Source organism: Stenella coeruleoalba, assembly GCF_951394435.1.
Source record: "Stenella coeruleoalba genome assembly, chromosome: 18".
Classification (NCBI taxonomy): Eukaryota; Metazoa; Chordata; class Mammalia; order Artiodactyla; family Delphinidae; genus Stenella; species Stenella coeruleoalba.
Window position 1 is genome coordinate 67,201,131 of NC_137164.1, and position 23,717 is coordinate 67,224,847.

General features: G+C 41.5%; 1 protein-coding gene across 10 annotated transcripts in view; it reads left to right on the plus strand.

Annotated features, from left to right (window-relative positions):
- CLYBL (citramalyl-CoA lyase) overlaps positions 1-23,717 on the plus strand; it is a 300,835-nt gene that overhangs the window by 15,455 nt on the left and 261,663 nt on the right. For 9 of the 10 annotated variants that reach the window (XR_013824824.1, XR_013824825.1, XR_013824826.1 and 6 more), the window contains exon 1: positions 13,982-14,058. The exons of the other annotated variant lie outside the window; for it this stretch is intronic. Coding sequence is in view for 5 of the 9 variants with exons in the window: in XM_079902842.1 (XP_079758968.1) it covers positions 13,997-14,058 (62 nt within the window). In the remaining 4 variants the exon portion in view is untranslated. Of the gene's footprint in view, positions 1-13,981; positions 14,059-23,717 lie in introns of those variants that run through there. 10 annotated transcript variants of the gene reach the window in all.

The window sequence follows — 23,717 nt, forward strand, 5'->3', positions numbered from 1 at the left end:
CCAGTCTGGACTGGGCTGGGGGCTCTGCTTTCTGCTGGGGCAGGTTTGTTTCTACTGCAGGTCTGTGGGGAAGCTCTGTTCCACGGGTCCTTCCTCCCCCTCCGCCTCTTCCTGGTGGGCTTTGCCAGGGTGTGCTCTTCTCACAATGATGCAGAAAGATGTGAGGCCTCACGAGGCCTAGAGCTGGAACTGATACACTGTCGTCATTGGTCAAGCGCAAAGTCAAGGGACAAGGAGAGATACTGTACCTACTCTGAGCCTATGGAAAGGTGTAAATGTAGAGAGAGGGGAGAACTGGAGTCAGCCCAATCCACTGCACAGAGAGTCAAGTCTAGACTCTACTGCCTGGATTTCAAAGTCTTCCACTGTCTGGTCTCACTCCAACCATCCAACCCAAGCCTCTCCCTTTGGGCTATTCATCTGGGACACATGAGTTCATGGACCTTGGGAATCTTATAGAAACCAAACAAGACTGGGCAATTCCAGGCAGCAAACTATATTCCAACTGCAGGCCAAACTTAGCCTGCCCCCTGCTTCTTTCCCACCACACACAAAAAAGGGGGGAATTTTATGGGCCCACTTGCTATTGGTAGGTTTTACAAAATAAACAGATGTTAAACAATTTTTCCTCTAGGAAATAAACTAAGCCAGAGATCTTCTTTATGATTTTTTTTTTTTTTTTTTAGTTCTTTGGGGAAAAAGAAATCTCAAGGAATTATTTTCTCAATAAACAGTAGCAACAGTTTATTTTTGTTGGATTGACTTAAATCCTCCCCCACTTTCTTTTTTTGGGTTGAGAAATTGACTACAGAAATGAGAAAGAGATCATTTTTTATTCTTTTTGTGTGTGTGGTTTCTCTGGCTGGAAAAGAAAAGCTCTGCATTCTTTCTGTATTCGGTGCACTTCAAAGTTATAAAAATTTAGATAAAGTACATCAAGGTTATGGTTGTTCTAGATTTCAGTCTATTTATAACTTCCTCATATTTCACATTTGTTTGACCTCAGGTTAAAGGAATGCTTTTGAAAAGAATAACGATTTGATCCTAGCAATGGATGTAGCAAAAATACTGGGGTCAATAAGTTAAATTAAAAGGCTTAAAATAAAAAAAGAAGAAGAAAAAGAAGAAGCAAAAACTAGATTTCGCAAACTTTAAGCTTAGGATTGCATGACAATAGGAGAATTTCCTAGCTGTGTTCCTATAAAAATTTTACAGTGTGAAAAATATTTTTCAAAGTTTACCAGAGTAAAAAAATTTGAATTAGAAAAAAGTAATTTTCTAATACTCTGAACTCATTTTCACAGCTTACATAGGGTCTCTCTCTGGATTTGTCTTTGGTATTTTTATATATGTATTTTGTTTGATTTTTTTTTCCACAAAAGTATGAGTATCTCCATGTGGGTTGGAGAGTTACCATATTAACTAAACTATATGTTTCAGTGATTTACTGAGAGGAAAAACACAAGTTTTAAAACAATCTATATGTGATGTTATTTTTAAGATATATGTGTATGTGTGTGTGTGTCTATCTATATAAGTTAATTTTCCATTTCTGGAGAGAGAAAAAGAGAGATACACACATACACGCACACACACAGAGAGAAAAATGCATAAGAACATGTCTATAAGGAAGCCATCAGAATATTAACAATTACCTTTGGGTGTTAACTTCCCTATGTCCCTATTGATTTATTTCCATAAGAAATAAGAACCTATTTCCATAGGTTTCAATTTGTCTATAATGAACATACACTGAATACTAAATGGGATTTTAAAAAGAGAGACAGAGAGACATTTAGCAGTTGGGCATTTTCAACTTCTGGAATCCTAAAACTCCTCTAATTTTGAGAAAACTAATGACAAAACCTTCAGAAGGGGCCTTGTTTGAAGGCTGGAAATCCTATGGCTAGCTGTATTGTTTCATTAAGCAGAAGATTAGAATGAAGAATATTACAGATGGGATCGGATGAGTTTGGATACCAACGATTACGTTCTTCACCAGGCAGGTCCTCATGGATCCCTAGACTAGTATGCAAAGTGCAGAAGTATAGGTGCCTCCCCCTCCAATAAAAAAGTATAGGTGCCCAGAGTTCCCTCGGGGTCTGGGCTAGTGTATCGGTTTCAGGTGCAGCTTACATAGGAGAATAGTCATAAGATCAAGGGTCAGGCAGATCTTGCTAAGTGAGATATTAACTTATGCTTAGAAAATTTTTCTTATGCAGCAACACTTTAAAAAAATAACCACATTCATTGAGATGTTATGGATAAGATTAAATACTAACAATATGCATAGGTTTAGAATTTGGCAGATGACATTTTACTTCTTATTAATCAAAAGGAATGACAGAGCTAATTTAAGTTAGTCTCTATTTGGGTTTCCAATTGTAGTTTGCTAAAATTTAGATATCTAAGAACATTTCACTGCAGAAATGATGATAGTTTATGAACAAGCCAATCCCAAAACTGGTTTTGAGAATCTCCAGTGTGTTAGCTACTGTACCTGTTGCAGGGAACACAGAGACAAATGAAGAGTTCAGCTTGTCACACCTACAAGTTCAAGACGTGCTTTGTCCTTTTGTTTTAAATAATTCTCAGAACAACAAATAAAAACGAGGAAGAGTGATTAGTGAATGTCAGCCACAAGAATAGGCTCTTTGGTTACATGGACCATTTTGACCTGGATCAAGGCCATTTATGCCATCGTGAGCTGGGGTGCAAAGGTTTAGTAAGTGGGGATTAGGAAACTGTTCAGAGCAGTTACATCACATAAAGTCCCAAATGCCCAGTTTATCAGGATGAATCCAAGTTTGGTTCCTGTTGCCAAAAGAAAAGAAAAAATAAAAAGCAACGCACATGTTACTTACAAGCAAACCTTAGAGCATACCATCTATTATCAGCAATAAACAGATTTGATTCTTTTGTAAACGAGACTGTCAGGGCCCAGGGGATTTGTCAGCATCTGGATAATCCTCAAATCACCTGCCTGCCCTATCAGGGATATTAGGAGATTGTCAGTAATAAGGCTGGTTAGCAATCTTCTTGTCTGGTGCATTAAAGATTATTCCACCAAAGCCAGAGGGTCTTAACCAACCAGCTTTCATTGTATGTTTCAACGTTAGACATTTTATCAAGTCTCCTGTCCATAGAGGCTGTGAAGACTCTGTCAGCTGTGCAAGTCCCTGGGCCCTCACTCCGGGAAACAGGCTGGGACTTTGGGAGTTTTTAATCCAATATGGGATATGAAACAGACACAGAGCTCAGTGGCCACAAAGATGCTAAAATGCATATGGTATCCCACTGTCGACATACAAACACGGTGCAGGGAGCTCTGCATCAGGTTGAGTTAGGGACCCAGGTCTAGCTGGGTGAGACTGTGGTTTCTCTTTTCTTCTTTTTGCTTTATTGTTCATATGATTTAAATTTAGTGTTTTGAATAAATAATACATATACATGATTCAAAAGTTTTAAAATTGCAAAAGGGATACAGTGAAAACCTTTCCCTTCCCTTTCTCCATTTGCCTTGTTCCTGCCTTCTTCTCCAACAGGTAACCCCTGTCATTAGCAGCATTATTTTATCCTTTCAGAGTTTTAAAATAATTGACTATAAGAAAATATGAAACTTTTTTTTTTTTTTTTTTTTTTTGCGGTACGCGGGGCCTCTCACTGTTGTGGCCTCTCCCGTTGCAGAGCACAGGCTCCGGACGCGCAGGCTCAGCGGCCATGGCTCATGGGCCCAGCCGCTCCGCGGCACGTGAGATCTTCCTGGACCGGGGCACGAACCCGTGTCCCTTGCATCGGCAGGCGGACTCTCAACCACTGCGCCACCAGGGAAGCCCTATGAAACATATTTTTATTTTACTCTTCTTTTTACACAAAAGATAGAATATAATACAATTGTTCTGTGCCTTGTCTTTTTTCACTAGCAATGTCTTCTATTATACATAACAAAATAGTTTCTGTATTAGTACATTGTATTAGTAAAAAGAATAAGGAAATAAAATATAAAGGAAATAATTTATTTCCTTATTCTTTATATGGTTGCATACTTTTCTGTTGTTTCATGTACCATACTCTAAAAAATCGGTTCCCTGGTGATGAACATTTAGATTTTTTTCCCCAATATTTTGTGATAACAAACCATGATATAGGGAATAACCTTGCACATTAGTTCTTTCACGTTATTACTATATACTTTTTTTTTTTAACATCTTTACTGTTTACTTTTCATAGGGCTACCTGGTAGTGGGCAAGACATGGGCCTCTCTCCCTGGCTCCATACGTTAATAACCAAAATTCCTAATAGATTCTTTTTTTTTTTAATTGAAGTATAGTTGGTTTACAATGTTGTGTTAGTTTCAGGTATACAGCAAAGTGATTCAGTTTTATATATATATATATATATATGTGTGTGTGTGTGTGTGTGTGTGTGTATATATATATTCTTTTTCAGATTCTTTTCCCTTATTGGTTATTGCAGAATATTGAGTATAGTTCCCTGTGCTATACAGTAGGTCCTTTTCGGTTATCTATTTTATATATAGTAGTGTGTATATGTTAATTCCAAACTCCTAATTTATCTCCCCACCATTCCCCTTTGGTAACCATACATTTGTTTTCTATGTCTGTGGGTCTGTTTCTGTTTTGTAAACAAGTTCATTTGTATCATTTTTTTAGATTCCACATATAAGCGATATCATGATATTTGGCTTTCTCTGTCTGGCTTACTTCACTTGGTATGATAATCTCTAGGTCCATCCATGCTGTGGCAAATGGCATTATTTCATTCTTTTTATGGCTGAGTAATATTCCATTGTACGTATGTACCACATCTTCTTTATCCATTCCTCCGTCGACGGACATTTAGGTTGCTTCCATGTCTTGGCTGTTGTGAATAGTGCTGCAACAAACATAGGAGTGCATATATCTTTTCGAATTATAGTTTTCTCCGGATATCCCACTCCAGCAGTGGGATTGCTGGACCTAAAAGACTCTTATAGTAGGCAAATATCTCTTTTATTTCCTCAATGCATAATTTGTGAAGAGACAGGCAAGGGATCATTTTGAAGCCTGGCTGTAACTCCTGTGCCACCTGCATTCTCACTCTTATCTTCATGTGACTCCTTCATTTCCTCCCATCACTCAAAACTAACAACCTGGGACTGCTTGCTTTTTTTTTTTTTCTTAATCTCATCATTTTCAGCTGCATTTGAATTGCTATCATTTGTTTTTTCTCAGAGGTAGGGCAAAGTGGTGCTGAAGGATTTCTTACATCTTCTTAGCATGTCAACTTCCCAGCCATTCACTCAACAAATATTTATCTAGCATCTACTGTGTCTCAGGCATCATTTTAGGCATTGAAAATACAGTAGCAAACAAAGTAAACTCAGTTCCCACCCTCATGGGGCTTACATTCTAATGGAAAGCAGCACACCATAAATAAATGAATGGCAGACAATAAGCAAATAAGTGTATAATGTGACTTCAGGCAGTGGTAAGTGCTTGGTGTCTCTTTAATCAGTTCAGGGGTGGAGAGTCCTTTTCAAATGACATACAGAGAAAGGATTCCAATTCTGGCTTGAAAAATTACTTAAGCTGCTCTCTTTAGAAACTTTCAGTCAAGGAGGTTCTGGCCAGAGCAAAAGTTTGTTGATTCTGTCTGGCACTAACAGAGACATTTGTGGTCATTTGAACCAACAGTGTCACTTTGGACTTGGAATTGGCGTTAAAAGCACTCTTTAAGAGCCAGTTTGTCTGTGGAGGTGTGCTTGGGAAGGTTTTCTTTTTACTAGGTGTGTTACCGAAAGTGGGGTCTGGCTGCTCGCCACTCAAAAGCCAATAAAGAGGCAATGTTGGTGGAAAGGAAAGTTTGCTTTATTTCAGAGGCCGGCAACGGGGGCGAGGGGAGGTGTGGACACCTGTCCAAAGGCCGACTCCCCTTCACTGACAGCCAGTGGGCAAGAGCTTTTATAGATGGAGGGAGGAGGCTACATGTAGAAACAGCACAGTCAGCTCTGACGGTCTTCTTGAAATTGGTCATGTGGTGGTCTGACTGGCGTCATCTTGATTGTTTTAAGTACAGTTAGTCTTCCTTTCCGGGGGTCAGTTTTTTCCCATTTCCTTGAGGCCAGTTCTCGGAATTGTGGCAGCTTATGTCATGGCTACAGTCTGGTCGTCATGTAGTTAACTTCTTCCACCTGGTGAGTGTTTCGGTATCTATAAAACAGGTCCTTGACTATGCTAATGACTAAACTATTATTATTCAGTTTTGTTGAACTGTTTTCCTTTGTTTCTGCGTTTCCTCACTTCTCTGATTAAACTTATTTGGCTAAAGTTTTTCCATAGACAAAGGTAGGTGGAGGACGTGAGGGGGAAGGACCACAGGGTCCTGCTCCGTTTCAAGTATATTCATTTCTTGTTGCTGCTGTATTAAATGACCACAACCTTGGTGGCTTAAAACAACACAGCTTTATTATCTTAGGGTTCTGGAGGTCACAAGTCCAAAATAGCTCTCATGGGGTTAAAATCAAGGTGGCGGCAAGGCTGTGTCCCTCCTGGAGGGCGGAGGGGAGCAGCCGTTTCCTCGCCGTCTCCAGCTTCTAGAGGCTGCTTACATTCCTTGCCTTGTGGCCTCTCATCACTCTGACCTTGAGTCCATGTCACATCTTGTTCTGACTCTGATCCTCTTGCTTCCCTGTCCCAAGGACCCTGTGATTACATTGGGCTCACCTACATAATCCAGGATAATCTCCCCATCTCAAGATCCTTATTTCATCAAAACTGCAAAATAACATATTCACAGGTTCTGGAAATTAGCATGCAGACATCTTCTGGGCTATTATTCAGCCCACCATGTAGGCAATTAAGAAACAGCAACTGAAGATAACTTTTAACATATCAAGTAAATTAAAATAACAGGGAAAGTTATGTAAAGCAGCAGCCCCCAACCTTTTTGGCACCAAGGACTGGTTTCGTGGAAGACAATTTTTCCACGGATGGGGGGATGGTTTGGGGATGATTCAAGCGCATTACATTTATTGTGCACTTTATTTCTATCATTATTATGTTGTACTATATAATGAAATAATTATACAACTCACCAGAATGCTGACAGGAGGCGGAGCTCAGGTGGTAATGCAAGTGATGGAGAGTGGCTATAAATACAGATGAAGCTTCGTTTGCTGGCCCGCTGCTCACCTCCTGCTGTGCAGCCCAGTTCCTAACAGGCCACAGACCGCTGCAGGTCTGTGGCCCAGGGGTTGCAGACTCCCTGATGTAAAGGATAATCTTGGCAGAGGATGCCTCAAGATTCAACACTTTGAGTTGGACAAATTAATTCTAAACATCTGCCCTGTGCCAGGATATGTTCCAGGGGCTTGGGATACACCAATGAACAAAACAGGCAAAAATCCCTGTTCTCATAGGGCTTACATTCAACAAAGACATTACAAATAAGCCTATTATCTAGTAATTTAGAAATGGATAAGTGCTTTGTAAAAAAGAAAGTGGATCAGGGGAAGGGTCGGGAGAGTCCCGAGAGAGTGTGTGGGAAGCAGGGGGAAACCTGCCTATGCCACTAGGGGGCACTGCAGCACAGTTTTGGAGGCTGAGATTAGAAAAGGATCTTATACAATCAGCATTTGAGAGCCAGAAGGAATTTTAGAGGTCAGCTAGTCTAACTTCCTCAGTTTATAAAGAGAAAGCTAAGGCTCAGAAGGTCCACAATGTGGTCTCTAGTTATTTTGCATTTGGCCTAAATTTGAGAGACAGTCTCCTGTCTCTCCAAGAAAGCCAGACATAGTCATCACCTTATCAAAGGCAGCGCCTGCCAGGAGGTAAGGCTGGGAGGGTTTTGTATCAGAGCAGCAGGAGGGATGGATGATTTCAGAGTGTAGTTCCATCTATGCCACTGTTGAAAAATTATTCCACAGAACCTCTAATATTCCTCTTTCTAAGCGCAACATTCTGAAGTCTTGAATCAGTGACACTGGCCCTCCAGCCTTTGAGACGCAACTTTGGCGAAAATAACCTACATCAGCCAGACACCAAAAGGAAGGGGAAAATGAATTATGATAAAGAGGCTTTGGTGTTTGTAACAAAAGAATAATGCAGCTTCATTTTCCTAACTTATGGCTTTAAATGGTTATTTAAGCTCGAAATGGTTATAGTAAACCATGGTTTGATCAGATATTTTTATCCACTATCTCCTTGGGTGTGACTGTTTCCCAAAACTGTAGTTGTAGTTGAGCCAGTACAAAACCTCAATATTTCGACGATTAACGGTGAGAGTTATTCGAGTTTCATGACATAACACCACGTGGTAACAATGTAACGTGTTTCCACTCAGGAGACGTGTATATTGTAGGGCGACATTGGTTGAGACTTGGGCATTCCTGTGGTTTACAATCTGGAGCAGTGTTCTCTCTGCTTTCTCTGCTTTTCTCCTAACACTTTCAGGCTCACTTTCCACGTCCCGGGAGCTATCCCGTCTCTGCAGAGCCTGCTGGTTTCCCTGACCCTCTCACATAGAGGGAATTGCAGCATCCTTTCTATTTCCATATCCCTTTTCTCCATATCACCAGCAGACCTCAGAACCCACCCATTTTTCCCACTTACACCTGTCTACCTCTTTCATGGATAGCTTCTTTTCAAAATGTCCTTTTTAAAAAATTAAAAACAGAACTACATATGATCCAGCAATTCCACTCCTGTTTGCATTTTCTTATGCAAAGAAAATGAAAACCCTAATTAGAAAAGATATATGCAACCCAATGTTCATAGCAGCATTATTCACAATAGCTAAGATATGGACGCAACCTCAGCGTCCATCAACAGGTGATGGATAAAAATGTGGTATATACATACAATGGAATATTACTCAGCTATAAAAAAAAAGAATAAAAAATTGCCTTTTGCAACAACATGGATGGACCTGGAGGGTATTATGCTTAGTGAAGTAAGACAGAGAAAGACAAGTAAATACTGGATGTTTTCGTTTATATGTGGAATCTAAAAAATAAAACATGAATGAATATAAGAAAACGGAAACAGACTCATGGATACAGAGAACAAACTAGTGGTTACCAACGGGGAGAGGGAAGGGGGGAGGGGCAAGATAAAGGGGATTATGAGGTATAAACTACTAGGTATAAAATAAATAACATACAAGGATGTAATGTATGGCACAGGGAATATAACCAATATTTTATAATAACTTTAAATGGAGTGTAATATATAAAAATATTGAATTACTATGTTATACACCTGAAACTAACATAATATTATAAATCAACTATACTTCCGTTTGAAGATAAATAAAATCTTTTTTCTTATTTGGTAAAATATGAACATCATAAAATTCACCATTTTAACCATATTAAGTGTGCAGCTCAGTGGCATTAAGTACATTCACACTGTTGTGCAACCATCACCACCATCCATTCCCAGAACTGTTTTCATCTTTCAAAACTGAACTCTGTACCCATTAGACACTAACTCTCTATTTCCCCTCCCTCCAGCCCCTGGCAGCCCCCATTCTCCTTTATGTCTCTATGAATTTGACTAGGAAACTCATATAAGTGAAATTGTACAGCATCTGTCCTTTTGTGACTTGCTTATTTCACTTAGCATGATGTCCTCAAGGTCCATCCATGTTGTAGCACGTGACTGAATTTCATTCAGATTAGCTTCTTGAGGTCAGGAATCATGTCGATAAACGTTTGAGTTGAAAAAAATGGGTGGATATCAACGTAATGAGATCTGTAGATAATCTCAAAAGAGAGGAAGTTAACACTGACTGCCCCATGTCAGCAGGGTGAGCACACGTGACCTGCTGCTTCACCTCCACCTTCCAGAGCTCGTGCAAATGTCTCTTGTGAATGACCCCAACCCGGTACCACACAGGCAAGGAAATTATGGGAGAAGTGGTCCTAGCCGAGCTGGGCCGACACTGCGAAAGCCACCACAATGTTATTAGAGTGTATTCCAGACAGGAGAGAGCTTCCATGTTGGCCAGATACAGATAAGAACCAAACTCTCTCTTTACAATTTTACATTTCTGTTAACTGGAAGAATTTTCCACAGATGGTCTCTGGCTCCATGCCTTTCAAACTTTGTTTCTCTTCTCCTACTCACACTTCTGGTGCCAGGTGCCCCAGGGGCACATCCTCTGACCTTTGCATCTTTATGCTGGTGAGTCAGCACAGTGGATAGCAGAATTTCTGAAAGCCATTCCTAAACTAGGACTGCTAGTAATAACCAAACATGGAAATGATTGCAAATCACATAAACGTATTCTATTAAATCTAAACCAAATATATCCCAGCTCATCTTCTCCTTGGCCGGACTCCCAAAATACCTGCAGCCACTCCAACGGCACCCAACACAAAGGAAGTCCAAGAGAGGAACAGTTGAAGTAGACGAAGAAAGTGTCTTAACCAATGGTAGTTAAAATATTTTACTTTGGTACAGTTTACAAAAAAAAAAATGCCCTTGTGAACACATTGGTGGGGACTTGGAGGGGACCAGTGCAACTCAGTGGCCCTGAGGCTTAACTGGCTTTGGGTAAATTTGCATCTTGCTCTTTCTATGCAATGTATTATTTGAATTGATTTTTAATTTTTTTTAATAAATGTATTTATTTATTTTTATGCGGTACGCGGGCCTCTCACTGTTGTGGCGTCTCCTGTTGCAGAGCACAGGCTCCAGACGCGCAGGTTCAGTGGCCATGGCTCACGGGCCGAGCCGCTCCGCGGCATGTGGGATCTTCCCGGACCAGGGCACGAACCCGTGTCCCCTGCATCAGCAGGCGGACTCTCAACCACTGCGCCACCAGGGAAGCCCATAAATTTATTTTATTTATTTTACTTTTGGCTGCGTTGGGTTGTTGCTGCGTGCAGGCTTTCTCTAGTTGTGGCGAGCAGGGGCTACTCTTCACTGCGCTGCGCAGGCTTCTCATTGTGGTGGCTTCTCTTGTTGTGGAGCACGGGCTCTAGGCACGCAGGCTTCATTAGTTGTGGCACACGGGCTCAGTAGTTGTGGCTCACAGGCTGTAGAGCGCAGGCTCAGTAGTTGTGGTGCATGGGCTTAGTTGCTCCGTGGCATGTGGGATCTTCCTGGACCAGGGCTTGAACCTGTGTCCTCTGCATTGGCAGGCGGATTCTTTTTTTTTTTTTTTTAAACATCCTTATTGGAGTATAATTGCTTTACAATGGTGTGTTAGTTTCTGCTTTATAACAAAGTGAATCAGTTATACATATACATATATCCCCATATCTCTTCCCTCTTGCGTCTTCCTCCCTCCCACCCTCCCTTTCCCACCCCTCTAGGTGGTCACAAAGCACCGAGCTGATCTCCCTGTGCTATGCGGCTGCTTCTCACTAGCTGTTGGTTTTACATTTGGTAGTGTATATATGTCCATGCCACATTCTCACTTTGTCCCAGCTTACCCTTCCCCCTCCCCATGTCTTCAAGTCCATTCTCTACGTCTGTGTCTTTATTCCTGTCCTGCCCCTAGGTTCTTCATGACCTTTTTTTCTTTTTTTTAGATTCCATATATATGTGTTAGCATATGGTATTTGTTTTTCTCTTTCTGACTTACTTCACTCTGTATGACAGACTCCAGGTCCATCCACCTCACTACAAATAACTCCACTTCATTTCTTTTTATGGCTGAGTAAAATTCCATTGTATATATGTGCCACATCTTTATCCATTCATCTGTCGATGGACACTTAGGTTGCTTCCATGTCCTGGAAGGCGGATTCTTAGCCACTGTGCCACTGCGGAAGCCCAAAAAATAAAAATAAATAAATAAAAGTAAACCTTTAAAAAAACCCCACAGAACCACAGCAGTCCTGGTGAGAATGGGCACAGCTACAATTTCTTCAAGCAGAATCTGAAAGATATTGGATCATTTAGCAAATAAGTCATTGGAGGTTGTATTTTACCTAAAAAGCCATAAGGACCAGGGCATTTTTAGTAAGGATAACAACTCATATGTCAGTTCTCAGAATTATAATGAGGCTAGAGGAACATTTTCATCTTATATTTATTAAGTACCTACAGGTTACAAGTCATTGAGCCAGGTGCTGTGGGCACACAGCAATGACAAGATATACCGGGTCCCTGCTCTCAAAGAGCTCACATTCTATTCCTGTAGATGGCGTTTCTAGACCAGAGCACTAGCAGCCCTTCTATGAGTGGGATTGCCCAAACGTCCCTAGCTCTGCACCCTAAATGACAATAATGCACTCTGAAAGCCACCTGATTATGGGCAGTAGTTCCTTCCCACCTTGAGAACCACCAGGGGAAAGGCAACAATAAGAAAGTAAATTCCCAAATTGATAAACGTTGTGATGAGGGCTGTGACGGAAATGATCAGGTTGCTGTGCCAGTGAAATAGACCAGGGGGATGCTCTAGTTTGGGTTGTCAGCTCAGGCTCTTTGAGCAGGTGGTAGATAGGGTAAATGTCCAGGAGGATGCGACAGTATAGCCATAAGCGTTCTGGGGATAGGAAACAGCATGTGCAAAGGCCCTGAAGTGGGAGGGGGCTTATCGCACTAAAAAGACAACAAAAAACAAAAAAACCCACAGAAAGAAGATGGGTAGGGCTGAAATAAGGTTGAAGGGACAGGCAGGGGCCAGATATAGAGTAAGGACTTCAGGGTCATGGTGAAGAACTGGGGTTTTATTCTAAATGCTTCTGTCAAAAGTTCATAAATAACAGAAGTAAACCCAATGAATCCCCAAAGTAGTAATTGGTAAAAGTTTATTGTGCCCACATCAAAAAGACATTCTGCAAACTGGGAGCACTCAAACAAAAACGTGGAATGAGGCTCAGGGATATATTGTTATAAAGCAGCTTATTTAGTGAGAAAGTAGTGACTGTTTATTCTTCACAGTGATTGGTTACAATACTAGAGTTTTCGTCAATATAGGGAATTTGTCAGTGGTTACCTTGGGAAATAGTTCAAGTTTTTGCTTATGATTTCCAGAGGCATAAGCAAGAAATGACCTAGGTCAAGTTGTCTTGCAAAATAAGCTAAATTAGGCTTTGCTTGTATGATGAAACAGATTTTGTCTGCTCAGGGAATTTTCAAGGTTGTTCTTCATTTGTTTTTCATTTTTTTTGTTTGTTTTTGTTTTTCATTTTAACACTTCTCATTGGAAGTCACCAAAGATTTTTAAGAAAGGAATTGGTGTGATGATAATAATAATGAGAAGTAATTAACATTACTGAGCGTGTGTTCTGGGCCAGAAGAGGTTTTAAGCTCTCAGTATATTAACGCAACATATCCTTATAATAACCCTATGAGTACTATTTATATTCCCATCTTACAGGAGGAGACTTCAGCAGAGAGAGCTTAAGTCATTTGTCCAAAGTCACACAGCTGGTAAGCTGTTTTAATACCTTAGCATTCTCCTGACTGTGAAGCCCGAGTTTTGACAGACTGGCAGGAAGGAGTTGGAGTGAAGCGCTGTGTTCGCTGCCCCGTGTCTTCAACAAGCATTTCTCTGGCCCCAGAAAGCTGCCAGCAGCATCTATTCTGACCCTATTACAGTCATACATGTCCCATAATGGATTGACTGTTAACCGAGGCACGCACACGGTGAGACTCACAATCTTTGTTAGGTATAGTATTTAAACAAAAACAACAAAGAAATCCCTAGAAAATCTGGCCACGTCTGGCTGGGAAAATGCAAGGTCTCTCAAAACCCGCCCTAAAAACCCAGAAGCACGGGAAGGTTGGATTCAGCCACCCCAAAATCCACCCATTCGGACTCTGCTTTGCCTCGCGTTACAGCCTGGAAGTTTTGACAGCCGGAGGGGGCAAGTGCGCAAGAGCAGGGGGGCGTGGCTTGCGGGGACGGGGCGGGGCGTGGAGACACGGGCTCTGGGCAGGACGTGCGCGGGACGCGGCGGCGTGGGGGCGTGGCGACAGGGGCGGGACGAAGCGGAGACGGACATGGCGGGGGCGGGGCCCGCGCGCAGACAAGATGGCGCTGCGTCTGCTGAGGAGGGCGGCGCGCGGAGCGGCGGCAGCGGCGCTGCCGAGGCTGTGAGTGCAGGTCCCCAGTCCCCCGCTACCCGGTCAGGCTCACCGTGGGTCGGTACCCGGCTCAGCGCCGCGCAGGCGGGGCCTCCTCGCCCACTGGCGGGAAGTCCCGCCAGCCGGGAGCATCGTTTGCCTCACGCGCGCGCGGGCTCGACCTCTGCCAAGGTCGCCGACCCCCCCGCTAGGGTCGCCCCACACTGTCAGTGCCTCCCTGTGGGAGGGCCCTTACTTGGGCCGGGAAAATGGGTACAAGCGTTGGATCTCTGAGACCCAGAAAACAAAACTAGCGTCCCCACACGTGGAAACCGTGAACGTATGCGTGTTTTATAAAAGGGGGCCTGGAGTCAGCCTCTCAGAGGATGCTGAGAGGCGGCTCGCCTCCACTGTTGTTGGGCACAGCGGTTCCCAAACTGTCCGGTCTCAGGATCCCTTTACAGGCTGAGAAATTATTGAGGACCCCGAAGGGCTTTTGCTTGTATCTGTTGATTTTAACGGTATGAGGAATTAAAAATTTTAAATATTCATTTAAAAATAACAAATCCATTCAAATTTAACGCAAATTGCATCTTTAATGAAAATAACTATTAAAAAAAAGTGGCATGGTTTTATATGTTTGAAAATCTCTTCAGTTTAATTAAGGACCATTGGAGTCTCATATCAGCTGCCTTGGAGGAAGTTTACCAAGAAATTTCAGGCTCATGCACAGTCTATTTGGAAAAGGGAAGACCTGGCAGATCCTCTCAAAGGGTCTCAGGGCACCCCGCCCCCGCCTCCAGGTGTCCTCAGATCACACTTTGAGAACCGCTGGTTGAGACTTGCTTGTTTGCCAACTACATGCACATACGGTATCTCATTCTGTTCGCCGATCACCATGTGAAGAAGCTGGATGAGTCATTCATAAAGATGAGGAAACTGAGGCTCGGAGAGGCTATGTGACTCTCAAAGCAGAGAATGGCAGAGTTGGGTTCAGAAACCAAGTCAGTGGCTCCTGGTCTGGAACTTTTTTATATCTGCTTGCTCCGTGCTTCCTGACTCACCGGTGTCCCATACCAGGACCCACCTGGTTTTATGCATCCCACCTTCCCATTTCCTACATCTGGGCCTGGTAATGTCTCTGGACACCGGAGCTCACCCCTGGAGCCAGAGGAGCCCCTGAAGGGGTGTATCCAGACCCTTCCAGAAAGTCCCTTCCTGGCCTGTGAAGGGGCCAGCTTCTGTGGCCTGTTCAATGGGTCAAATGACCACACCCAGTCACCTACTTCTAAGGCTCTTGGGGCTCAGCTCGCAATGCTCATCATCTCCCTTAGCACATTGGCTCATTCTCAGCACACCTACACACCCCACCAAGGCCATGGCAGCAGGCTTTCATGCAGGGCCCTTCCCAGAGCCTACGCCCCAAGTTAAATCCTTTGGGTCCTGGCACCTTCAGAACACATGAGGATGGGAAAAGTAAATGTGCCCAAGGTCAACTTAGAAAAGTTTGCCTAGACATGCCTTAATTTCTGTCCCAGTTGTGTTGCACTTCAGCTTCAGGCCAGTGGACTGGCTTCTGTTGGCTTTTTTCTTCTGTTTTTAGAGTATCAGCAACATTGCTTGTTAGGCAGGTGCTGAAACCTCTTCCCGACCCTCCAACATTTGCCTCTCTTGCTGTCCCTGATACTTCCCCGCCTATCCTGTCTCCAGCCTTGCAGCTCTCCATTGCCACTTCTCAGTTTATATAAATACCCTGTCCTCAAGTTGGGGGAACATAACTGCCTACAGGTAGGTGTGCTATTGCTAGGGATGTCTTTTAAATCCTCAAAGAAATATGTGTGAATAGTAACCCATGCATATATACACATCTAGAAATATTTCTGATGTAATCATCTGTATCTATATATATTAAGCTAAACATGAGTTCATACTGTCTCCAATTCTAATCCATTATCACATGAATCGTTCTAGCCTCTTCACCTTGCTTGTTTGTAAATTTTCACTCCCCCAGTGAGAAACCTGGCTCCCACCATGCGCCATACAGTTACTCAGTTATTCAGTTTCAGCATACACATGTAGCAGTATCTGACTTGTTAGACCATACTCCATGGGAGAAAAGCTTTATCAACTAGAGTGCAGTGCTTAGTGTAGTTCCTTTCCCTTTAGTCTTGTAGGTCCCACTCATTTCCACAGTTACTTAGGTTAGCACCTTTTTCTTCCATCCGCCTCAGTGAAGTTGTTTCATATATTCATCATACAGTAAGATTCTCTTTTCCCTTTTCTTGTCTAGTTGCACTAGCTAGTGGTTTTAGTAGCATGTTAAATAGGAGTGATGAGAGGGGGCATTCTTGCCTTGTTCCCAATCTTAGGGAAAGCATCCAGTTTCCACTGTTAAGTCTGATGTTAGTTGTAGGTGTTTTGTAGAACATTTTTATTCCCTATTTACTGAGGTTTTTTGTTTGTTTGTTTGTTTTTAACATGAATCAGTGTTGAATTTTGTCAGGTTCTTTTTCTGTAATCAATTGATATGATCATATGATTTTTCTTCTTTAGCCTGTTGATGTGGTGGATACATTAATTGATTTCTGAATATTGGACCAGCCTTGTATACCTGGCATAAATCCCACTTAGTCATGGCATATAATTCTTTTTATACATTGTTGGATTTGATTTGCAAATATTTTTTGAGGGTTTTACATCTGTATTCATGAGCGACATTGGTCTGCACTTTTCCTTTCTTGTAATGTGTTTATTTGGTATTGGTTTCTATATGTCTCATGTCTTTTTTGTTCCTCTGTTCCTTTTCTACTGCTTTCTTTTGCATTAAGTGAATATTTTCTTATGTAATACTTTTTAGTTCTTTAATGATTTTTTCCACTATTTTTTTTAGTGGTTGCTCTAAGGCTTACCATATGCATCTTTTAAAAAAATTGTGGTAAAATATGTATAACATAAACTTTGCCATCTTAACCATTTTGACTGTACAGTTTAGTGGTATTATCATATTCACTATCCCCCTGATTTTTTCGTCGCTCCAAACAGAAACTCTGTACCCATTAAGCAATAACTCCTCCTTCCTAGCACCTGGTATTCTCTACTCTACTTTTGGTGTCTCTGAATTTGCCTATTTTAGGTATTTCATAGAAGTGGAATCATGCAATGTTTGTCCTTTTGTTTCTGGCTTATTTCACTTAGCATAATGTTTTCAAGAGTTTTCCATGGTGTAGCATGTATTAGAACTCCATTCCTTCCTATGGCTGGGTGTTTCATTGTATGTATAACCTGTTACCATATACATCTTAACTTATCAGAATCTACTTTTGATATATACTAAATTCCAGAAGATGGAGAAATGTTATATCTATATAGTTCTATTCCCTTTTCTTCCTTTTTATATTATTGTTATACATATTATATTTATATATGTTACAAATCCAGTGATACTTTGTCGTAGTTATCATTTTTTTAACATTTTTATTGGAGTATAATTGCTTTACATTTTTGTGTTAGTTTCTGCTGTATAACAGAAACAGCTAAAGTGAATCAGCGACATGTATATATATATATACCCATATCCCCTCTCTCTTGTGTCTCCCTCCCAGCCTCCCCCCACCCCTCTAGGTGGTCACAAAGCACCGAGCTGGTCTCCCTGTGCTATGTGGCTGCTTCCCACTAGCTGTCTGTTTTACATTTGGTAGTGTATATGTGTCAGTGCTACTCTCTCACTTCAGAACCTTTTTTTTTTTTAGATTCCATATATGTGTTAGCATCTGGTATTTGTTTTTCTCTTTCTGACTTACTTCACTCTGTATGACAGACTCTAGGTCCATCCCCCTCACTACAAGTAACTCGATTTCGTTCCTTTTTATGGCTGAGTAGTATTCCGTTGTATATATGTGCCACATCTTCTTTATCCATTTATCTGTCGACAGACACTTAGGTTGCATCCATGTCCTGGCTACTGTAAATAGTGCTGCAATGAACATTGTGGTACATGACTCTTTTTTTTTTTACATCTTTATTGGAGTATAATTGCTTTACAGTGGTGTGTTAGTTTCTGCTTTATAGCAAAGTGAATCAGTTATACATATACGTATGTTCCCATATCTCTTGTGTCTCCCTCCCTCCCACCCTCCCTATCCCACCCCTCTAGGTAGTCGCAAAGCACCGAGTTGATCTCCCTGTGCTATGTGGCTGCTTCCCACTAGCTATCTGTTTTACATTTGGTAGTGTATATATGTCCATGACACTCTCTCACTTTGTCACAGCTTACCCTTCCCCCTCCCCATATTCTCAAGTCCATTTTCTAGTAGGTCTGTGTCTTTATTCCTGTCGTACCCCTAGGTTCTTCATGACATTTTTTTCCCTTAGATTCCATATATATGTGTTAGCATACAGTATTTGTCTTTCTCTTTCTGACTTACTTCACTCTGTATGACAGAATCTAGGTCCATCCACCTCACTACAAATAACTCAATTTTGTTTCTTTATATGGCTAAGTAATATTCCATTGTATATATGTGCCACATCTTCCTTTATCCATTCATTCGATGATGGACACTTAGGTTGTTTCCATCTCCTGGCTATTGTAAATAGAGCTGCAATGAACATTTTTGGTACACGACTCTTTTTGAATTATGGTTTTCTCAGGGTATATGCCTAGTAGTGGAATTGCTGGGTCATATGGTAGTTCTATTTTTAGTTTTTTAAGGAACCTCCATACTGTTCTCCGTAGTGGCTGTATCAGTTTACATTCCCACCAACAGTGCAAGAGGGTTCCCTTTTCTCTACACCCTCTCCGGCATTTATTGTCAGTAGATTTTTTGATGATGGCCATTCTGACTGGTGTGAAGTGATACCTCATTGTAGTTTTGATTTGCATTTCTCTAATGATTAGTGATGTTGAGCATTCTTTCATGGGTTTGTTGGCAATCTGTATATCTTTGGAGAAATGTCTATTTAGGTCTTCTGCCCATTTTTGGATTGGGTTGTTTGTTTTTTTGATATTAAGCTGCATGAGCTGCTTGTAAATTTTGGAGATTAATCCTTTGTCAGTTGCTTCATTTGCAAATATTTTCTCGCATTCTGAGGGTTGTCTTTTTGTCTTTTTTACGGTTTCCTTTGCTGTACAAAAGCTTTTAAGTTTCATTAGATCCCATTTGTTTATTTTTGTTTTTATTTCCCTTTCTCTAGGAGGTGGGTCAAGAAGGATCTTGCTGTGATTTATGTCACAGAGTGTTCTGCCTATGTTTTCCTCTAAGAGTTTTATAGTGTCTTACATTTAGGTCTTTAATCCATTTTGAGTTTATTTTTGTGTATGGTGTTAGGGAGTGTTATAATTTCATTCTTTTACATGTAGCTGTCCAGTTTTCCCAGCACCACTTATTGAAGAGGCTTTTCTCCATTGTATACTCTTGCCTCCTTTATCAAAGATAGGTGACTGTATGTGCATGGGTTTATCTCTGGGCTTTCTGTCCTGTTCCATTGATCTATATTTCTGTTTTTGTGCCAGTACCATACTGTCTTGATTACTGAAGCTTTGTAGTATAGCCTAAAGTCAGGGAGCCTGATTCCTCCAGCTCTGTTTTTCTTTCTCAAGATTGCTTTGGCTTGTAGTTATCACTTATATAATTTTATGTCTTTTAAAGAAACTAGGAGAAGGAGATGCAAATACACACACACACACACACACAAACACACACTTACTTTATAGTATTTGTTATAGCAACCATCTTATTTACTGTTCCTGGTTCTTTTCAAATGTTCCTGTGGATTTGAGTTGCCATCTGGTGCCGTTTCTTTAACCCAGTACATCTTTGCTCCTACCCACCTCCTTTGTGCTGTTATTGGCAAATATATTACGTTTCTAAATGTTATAGGCCTAACAATACAATTATATAATTTTTTTATATAGTTGCTTTTAAAATTAGACAAGAGGAGAAAGGCACAGAAGTATGCATTTAAACAGTGTTTTATAATTACACAGTTACCTTTACCATTGCTCTTTGTGTATGTGTATGAATTTGAATTATTGTTTGGGATTAATTTCAGCCTGAAGAACTTCCATTAGTATTTCTTATAAGGTGCGTCTGCCATCAACTGCCCTACACATGTGCATAGACTTTTAGATTCCCAGGAATATGTTAGAGCTTTTCAAACTCTATGGCTATCTCATTCTCCAGCTTTTCTGTTTAAGCTTCTTTTTAGCCTGTTGTTTACCCCAACTGTTATCTACTATCTCAGGTAGCTGTGATGTTAAATAATTGCTTCTGCTGGTTTTTGAAAAATGACTTCGGGGAAAATGCTGTTACCACTGTTCAACTCTGAGTCAGGTCAGTGGGGTCTTCCAGGGAACCACCAGACAGGTCAAGTAGTGACAGTCTTCTGGGAGTGGAGCTTTGAAAGAGCTCCAGTCCTGCCCTGCCCCCTCCAGTGTCTGCCAGGCTGCTGGTTTTCACTGTAGTTTTAGCTGTTGGTTTTCAAGGCTACCACCAAACTGGGGAAAGGGGTGTTGACCCAAAACAAATAGACTGCCAGATAGTTCTCTAGCAGAAATGGGTTATTTGGGATCAGCAGAGAATTGCAATTCAGGGTCAGCAACCATGGCAATACATGTTCAACTTCCTGCATGACAAGGGAAGGAGAATGCTTTTATAGAGAAGGAAAGAAAGTTGGGAGGACCGTAGTAAGCAAAGAGTCCATGGCTTTTCATTTATTGAGTCCTTGGCAGGAAAGAAGAGCAGTCTTCTTCTTCCTCTTGGGCTCTGCAGTGGTGCCAGGTCATGAGAGTTCCCCCTTCTAGTTTCCCAACTCTATGTAATCAAGGTTTTTGTTTAATTAATTTTTCATATTTTCACCTTTTGATCGAGATTTTTCTCTGAAAGCATTGCTGATCAAGTCAGGTTTTCTCGTTTCAGCAGCTTTTTGTGCTGCAGTGTCTGGAAGGACCTTTCCTACGTATAGTGTTTCATGTTGTAGGGAAAGTGCACAGATTGGGAACCTATTAAGGTCACATTCCAGTAACAAGGAGGGGCCGGAGGGGGAACTCTCAGGCACTTTTTATCTGAAGTCTATGTGTTAACAAGGTCATAGACATTGGAGATCATCTGAAGTGTTACGTCATCAAAGGTTTGGCAACAGACTTTCAAAAGGCCTGGTACAGATTTCTTGGGAAAGCTGTCTGATCAGTTAGCATCTGCTTCAATTCTGGGAAATCTTTACTTTCAGGTCACCAGGTGACATTCGGTTCCAGTCAGAATTAGGTGCTTTCTTGAGGTGTGTCACATGAATACAGGAGTCTGTTTCTTGGGGTTTGGTGGCACAAGGGTTGGTTAACAGTATTTGATAGGGGTCTTTCCAGTGAGATTGAAGAGAGTTCTTCTGGAGGTGTCTTTTCCAATAGATGAAATTTCCAGGTTGCAATGTGTGATGCTTAAGGTCTTCATTTCCTGAGGGCACACTGTGAAAAGATTGCTCTACCAAAACATGGTTACTTTTTTTTTTTTTTTTGTGGTACGCGGGCCTCTCACTGCTGTGGCCTCTCCCGTTGCAGAGCGCAGGCTCCAGACGCACAGCCTCAGGGGCCATGGCTCACGGGCCCAGCCGCTCCGCGACATGTGGGATCTTCCCGGACCGGGGCACGAACCCTTGTCCCCTGCATCGGCAGGCAGACTCTCAACCACTGCGCCACCAGGGAATCCCAAACATGGTTACTTTTAATAGCACCAATTAGCCTTTGCAGTATTGAATTGTCTCTCGTTTTACCAGTTGTGCGTCAAAAGAAGCAGGAGCCAAGTGTATTGGGCATCCTGTGACTATTTCAAAGGGTGAGAGTTTATGAGTTCCAAAGGGATGGATCTGAGTTTTAGAAGGACCAATGGCAATGCTTTTGGCCAAAGTATTTGGAGGGTCTCTACAAATTTTGCCAATTGAGTCTTAATAATGCTGTTAGTCTGTTTAACTAAACTAGAGGATTGAGGGTCGCAAGTACAGTGAAAGTGTTATAAAACCAGACAAGCAGCACATACTTGTGTAAGTGCCTGGCCAGTAAAAATGGATTCCTTAATCACTATGAAGTTTGAGAGGAGTTCCCTGTCTGCAAGGGAAAGCTTCAGTCCAGTGTGTAAACATATAGGTCATGACTAAAACATAGGTCATGACATATTCCACTAGATGGAATAAATAGTATAAAATTCATTTGCCAGACTTCAGATGGTTCATTAAACAGCTTAAAACGTCTGGGAGCAATACTAACAGCGTCCCTGGATTATACTTTGGACAATGGGACAAGTGAGGTAGGCACTTTTTGTGGCCTTCTTAATGTTTCCCCACCAATATTGATTCATGAAGGCTGTCGTTTTGTCAGTAGACCAATGGTTTAATGAATGTATGGTGGTGAAGAGTGGGAATTTTAGTGTCTCTGGTAGGACTGGGTTGTTGTTTGGTCCAAACCTGAGCTTTCTCTTTTTATCAAAACAACAATTATGGAATTTCCAATTTTGTTTTTCCTTTTCTGAGGCCAATTGTTGGGCTTCTCTAGCCAGTTTTTCTAAATTATCATCTGGTGAAATATCCCTTTGGATCATGACAGAAGTTTGGATGCTGGTGGTCCTTTTAAAGGCAGCATTCCTTGCAGAATTATCAGCAAAGTGATTTACCCTAGCTTCCAGAGAATCAAGCTTAGAATGTCCCAGAACCTTAATAATAGCTAAAGCATGTGGTAAGAGTATTGTATTCAATAATTCTTGAACATAGGGGCCATTTAAATTTTTACTTCCAATGGAAATAAGCCACGTTGTTTCCACAACATTCCAAAATCACGAGTTACTCCAAAAAGCGTATCTACTATCAATTTAAATATTGGCAGTTTTATCCTTGGCTAAATCACAAGCACGTGTAAGAGAGTATAAGTCAGCCTGTTGGGCCAAAGTAGCCGTAAAGATGCTACCTCGACAACATCAAAAGGAGTAGTAATGGCATACCCAGCACAATATTTGCCATCATCACCTTTAAGAAAAAGAACCATCAGTGAACCATGAGAAGTCAGTGTTGAATGAATGAAATTTCCTGTAGATCATTGCGAGGAGTCAGGAGGTGGTCCGTCAGAGTTAAGCAGGGGTGAGGAACTCTTTCCGTGGCGGAGGGGAGAAGAGTAGTTGAGTTAAGGTTATTACAGTGTAAAAGAGTTATGTGAGGGGCAGGTAATGAGAGGACTTTAGAGGAGGTGAGATGTCTGACTGAGAAATGTTGAGTATGGTGGGAATTCAGGAGAGCTTCTACTGCATGAGGTACAAAAATGGTTAAAGGGGATCCCATAACAATTTTCTTGGTGGTCTTAAGCAAGAGGGCAGTGGCTGTAATGGCTCTAAGGCAAGGGGAGTATCCCTGTGCCACAGGGTCCAGTTGCTGGCTATTATACTTTGTGTCAATGGTGGTCCCCATGTTTCTGGGTGAGTGCACCAAGGGTGTTCCCTTCCTTTTCATATACAAACAAAGAAAAGGGGAATCTATAGTGGATGTGCCCAAGGGCAGGTGGGTTCATCATACTCTCCTTTAAGGCCTTGAAGTCTGTGTCATTTAGTTCATCCCATAAAAATGGGTCAGGGTTGTTATTGTTTAGTAAAACATATAGAGGTTTGGCCATAAGAGAGAAATTTGGAATCCCAATTTCGGCAGTAACTAACTAGCCT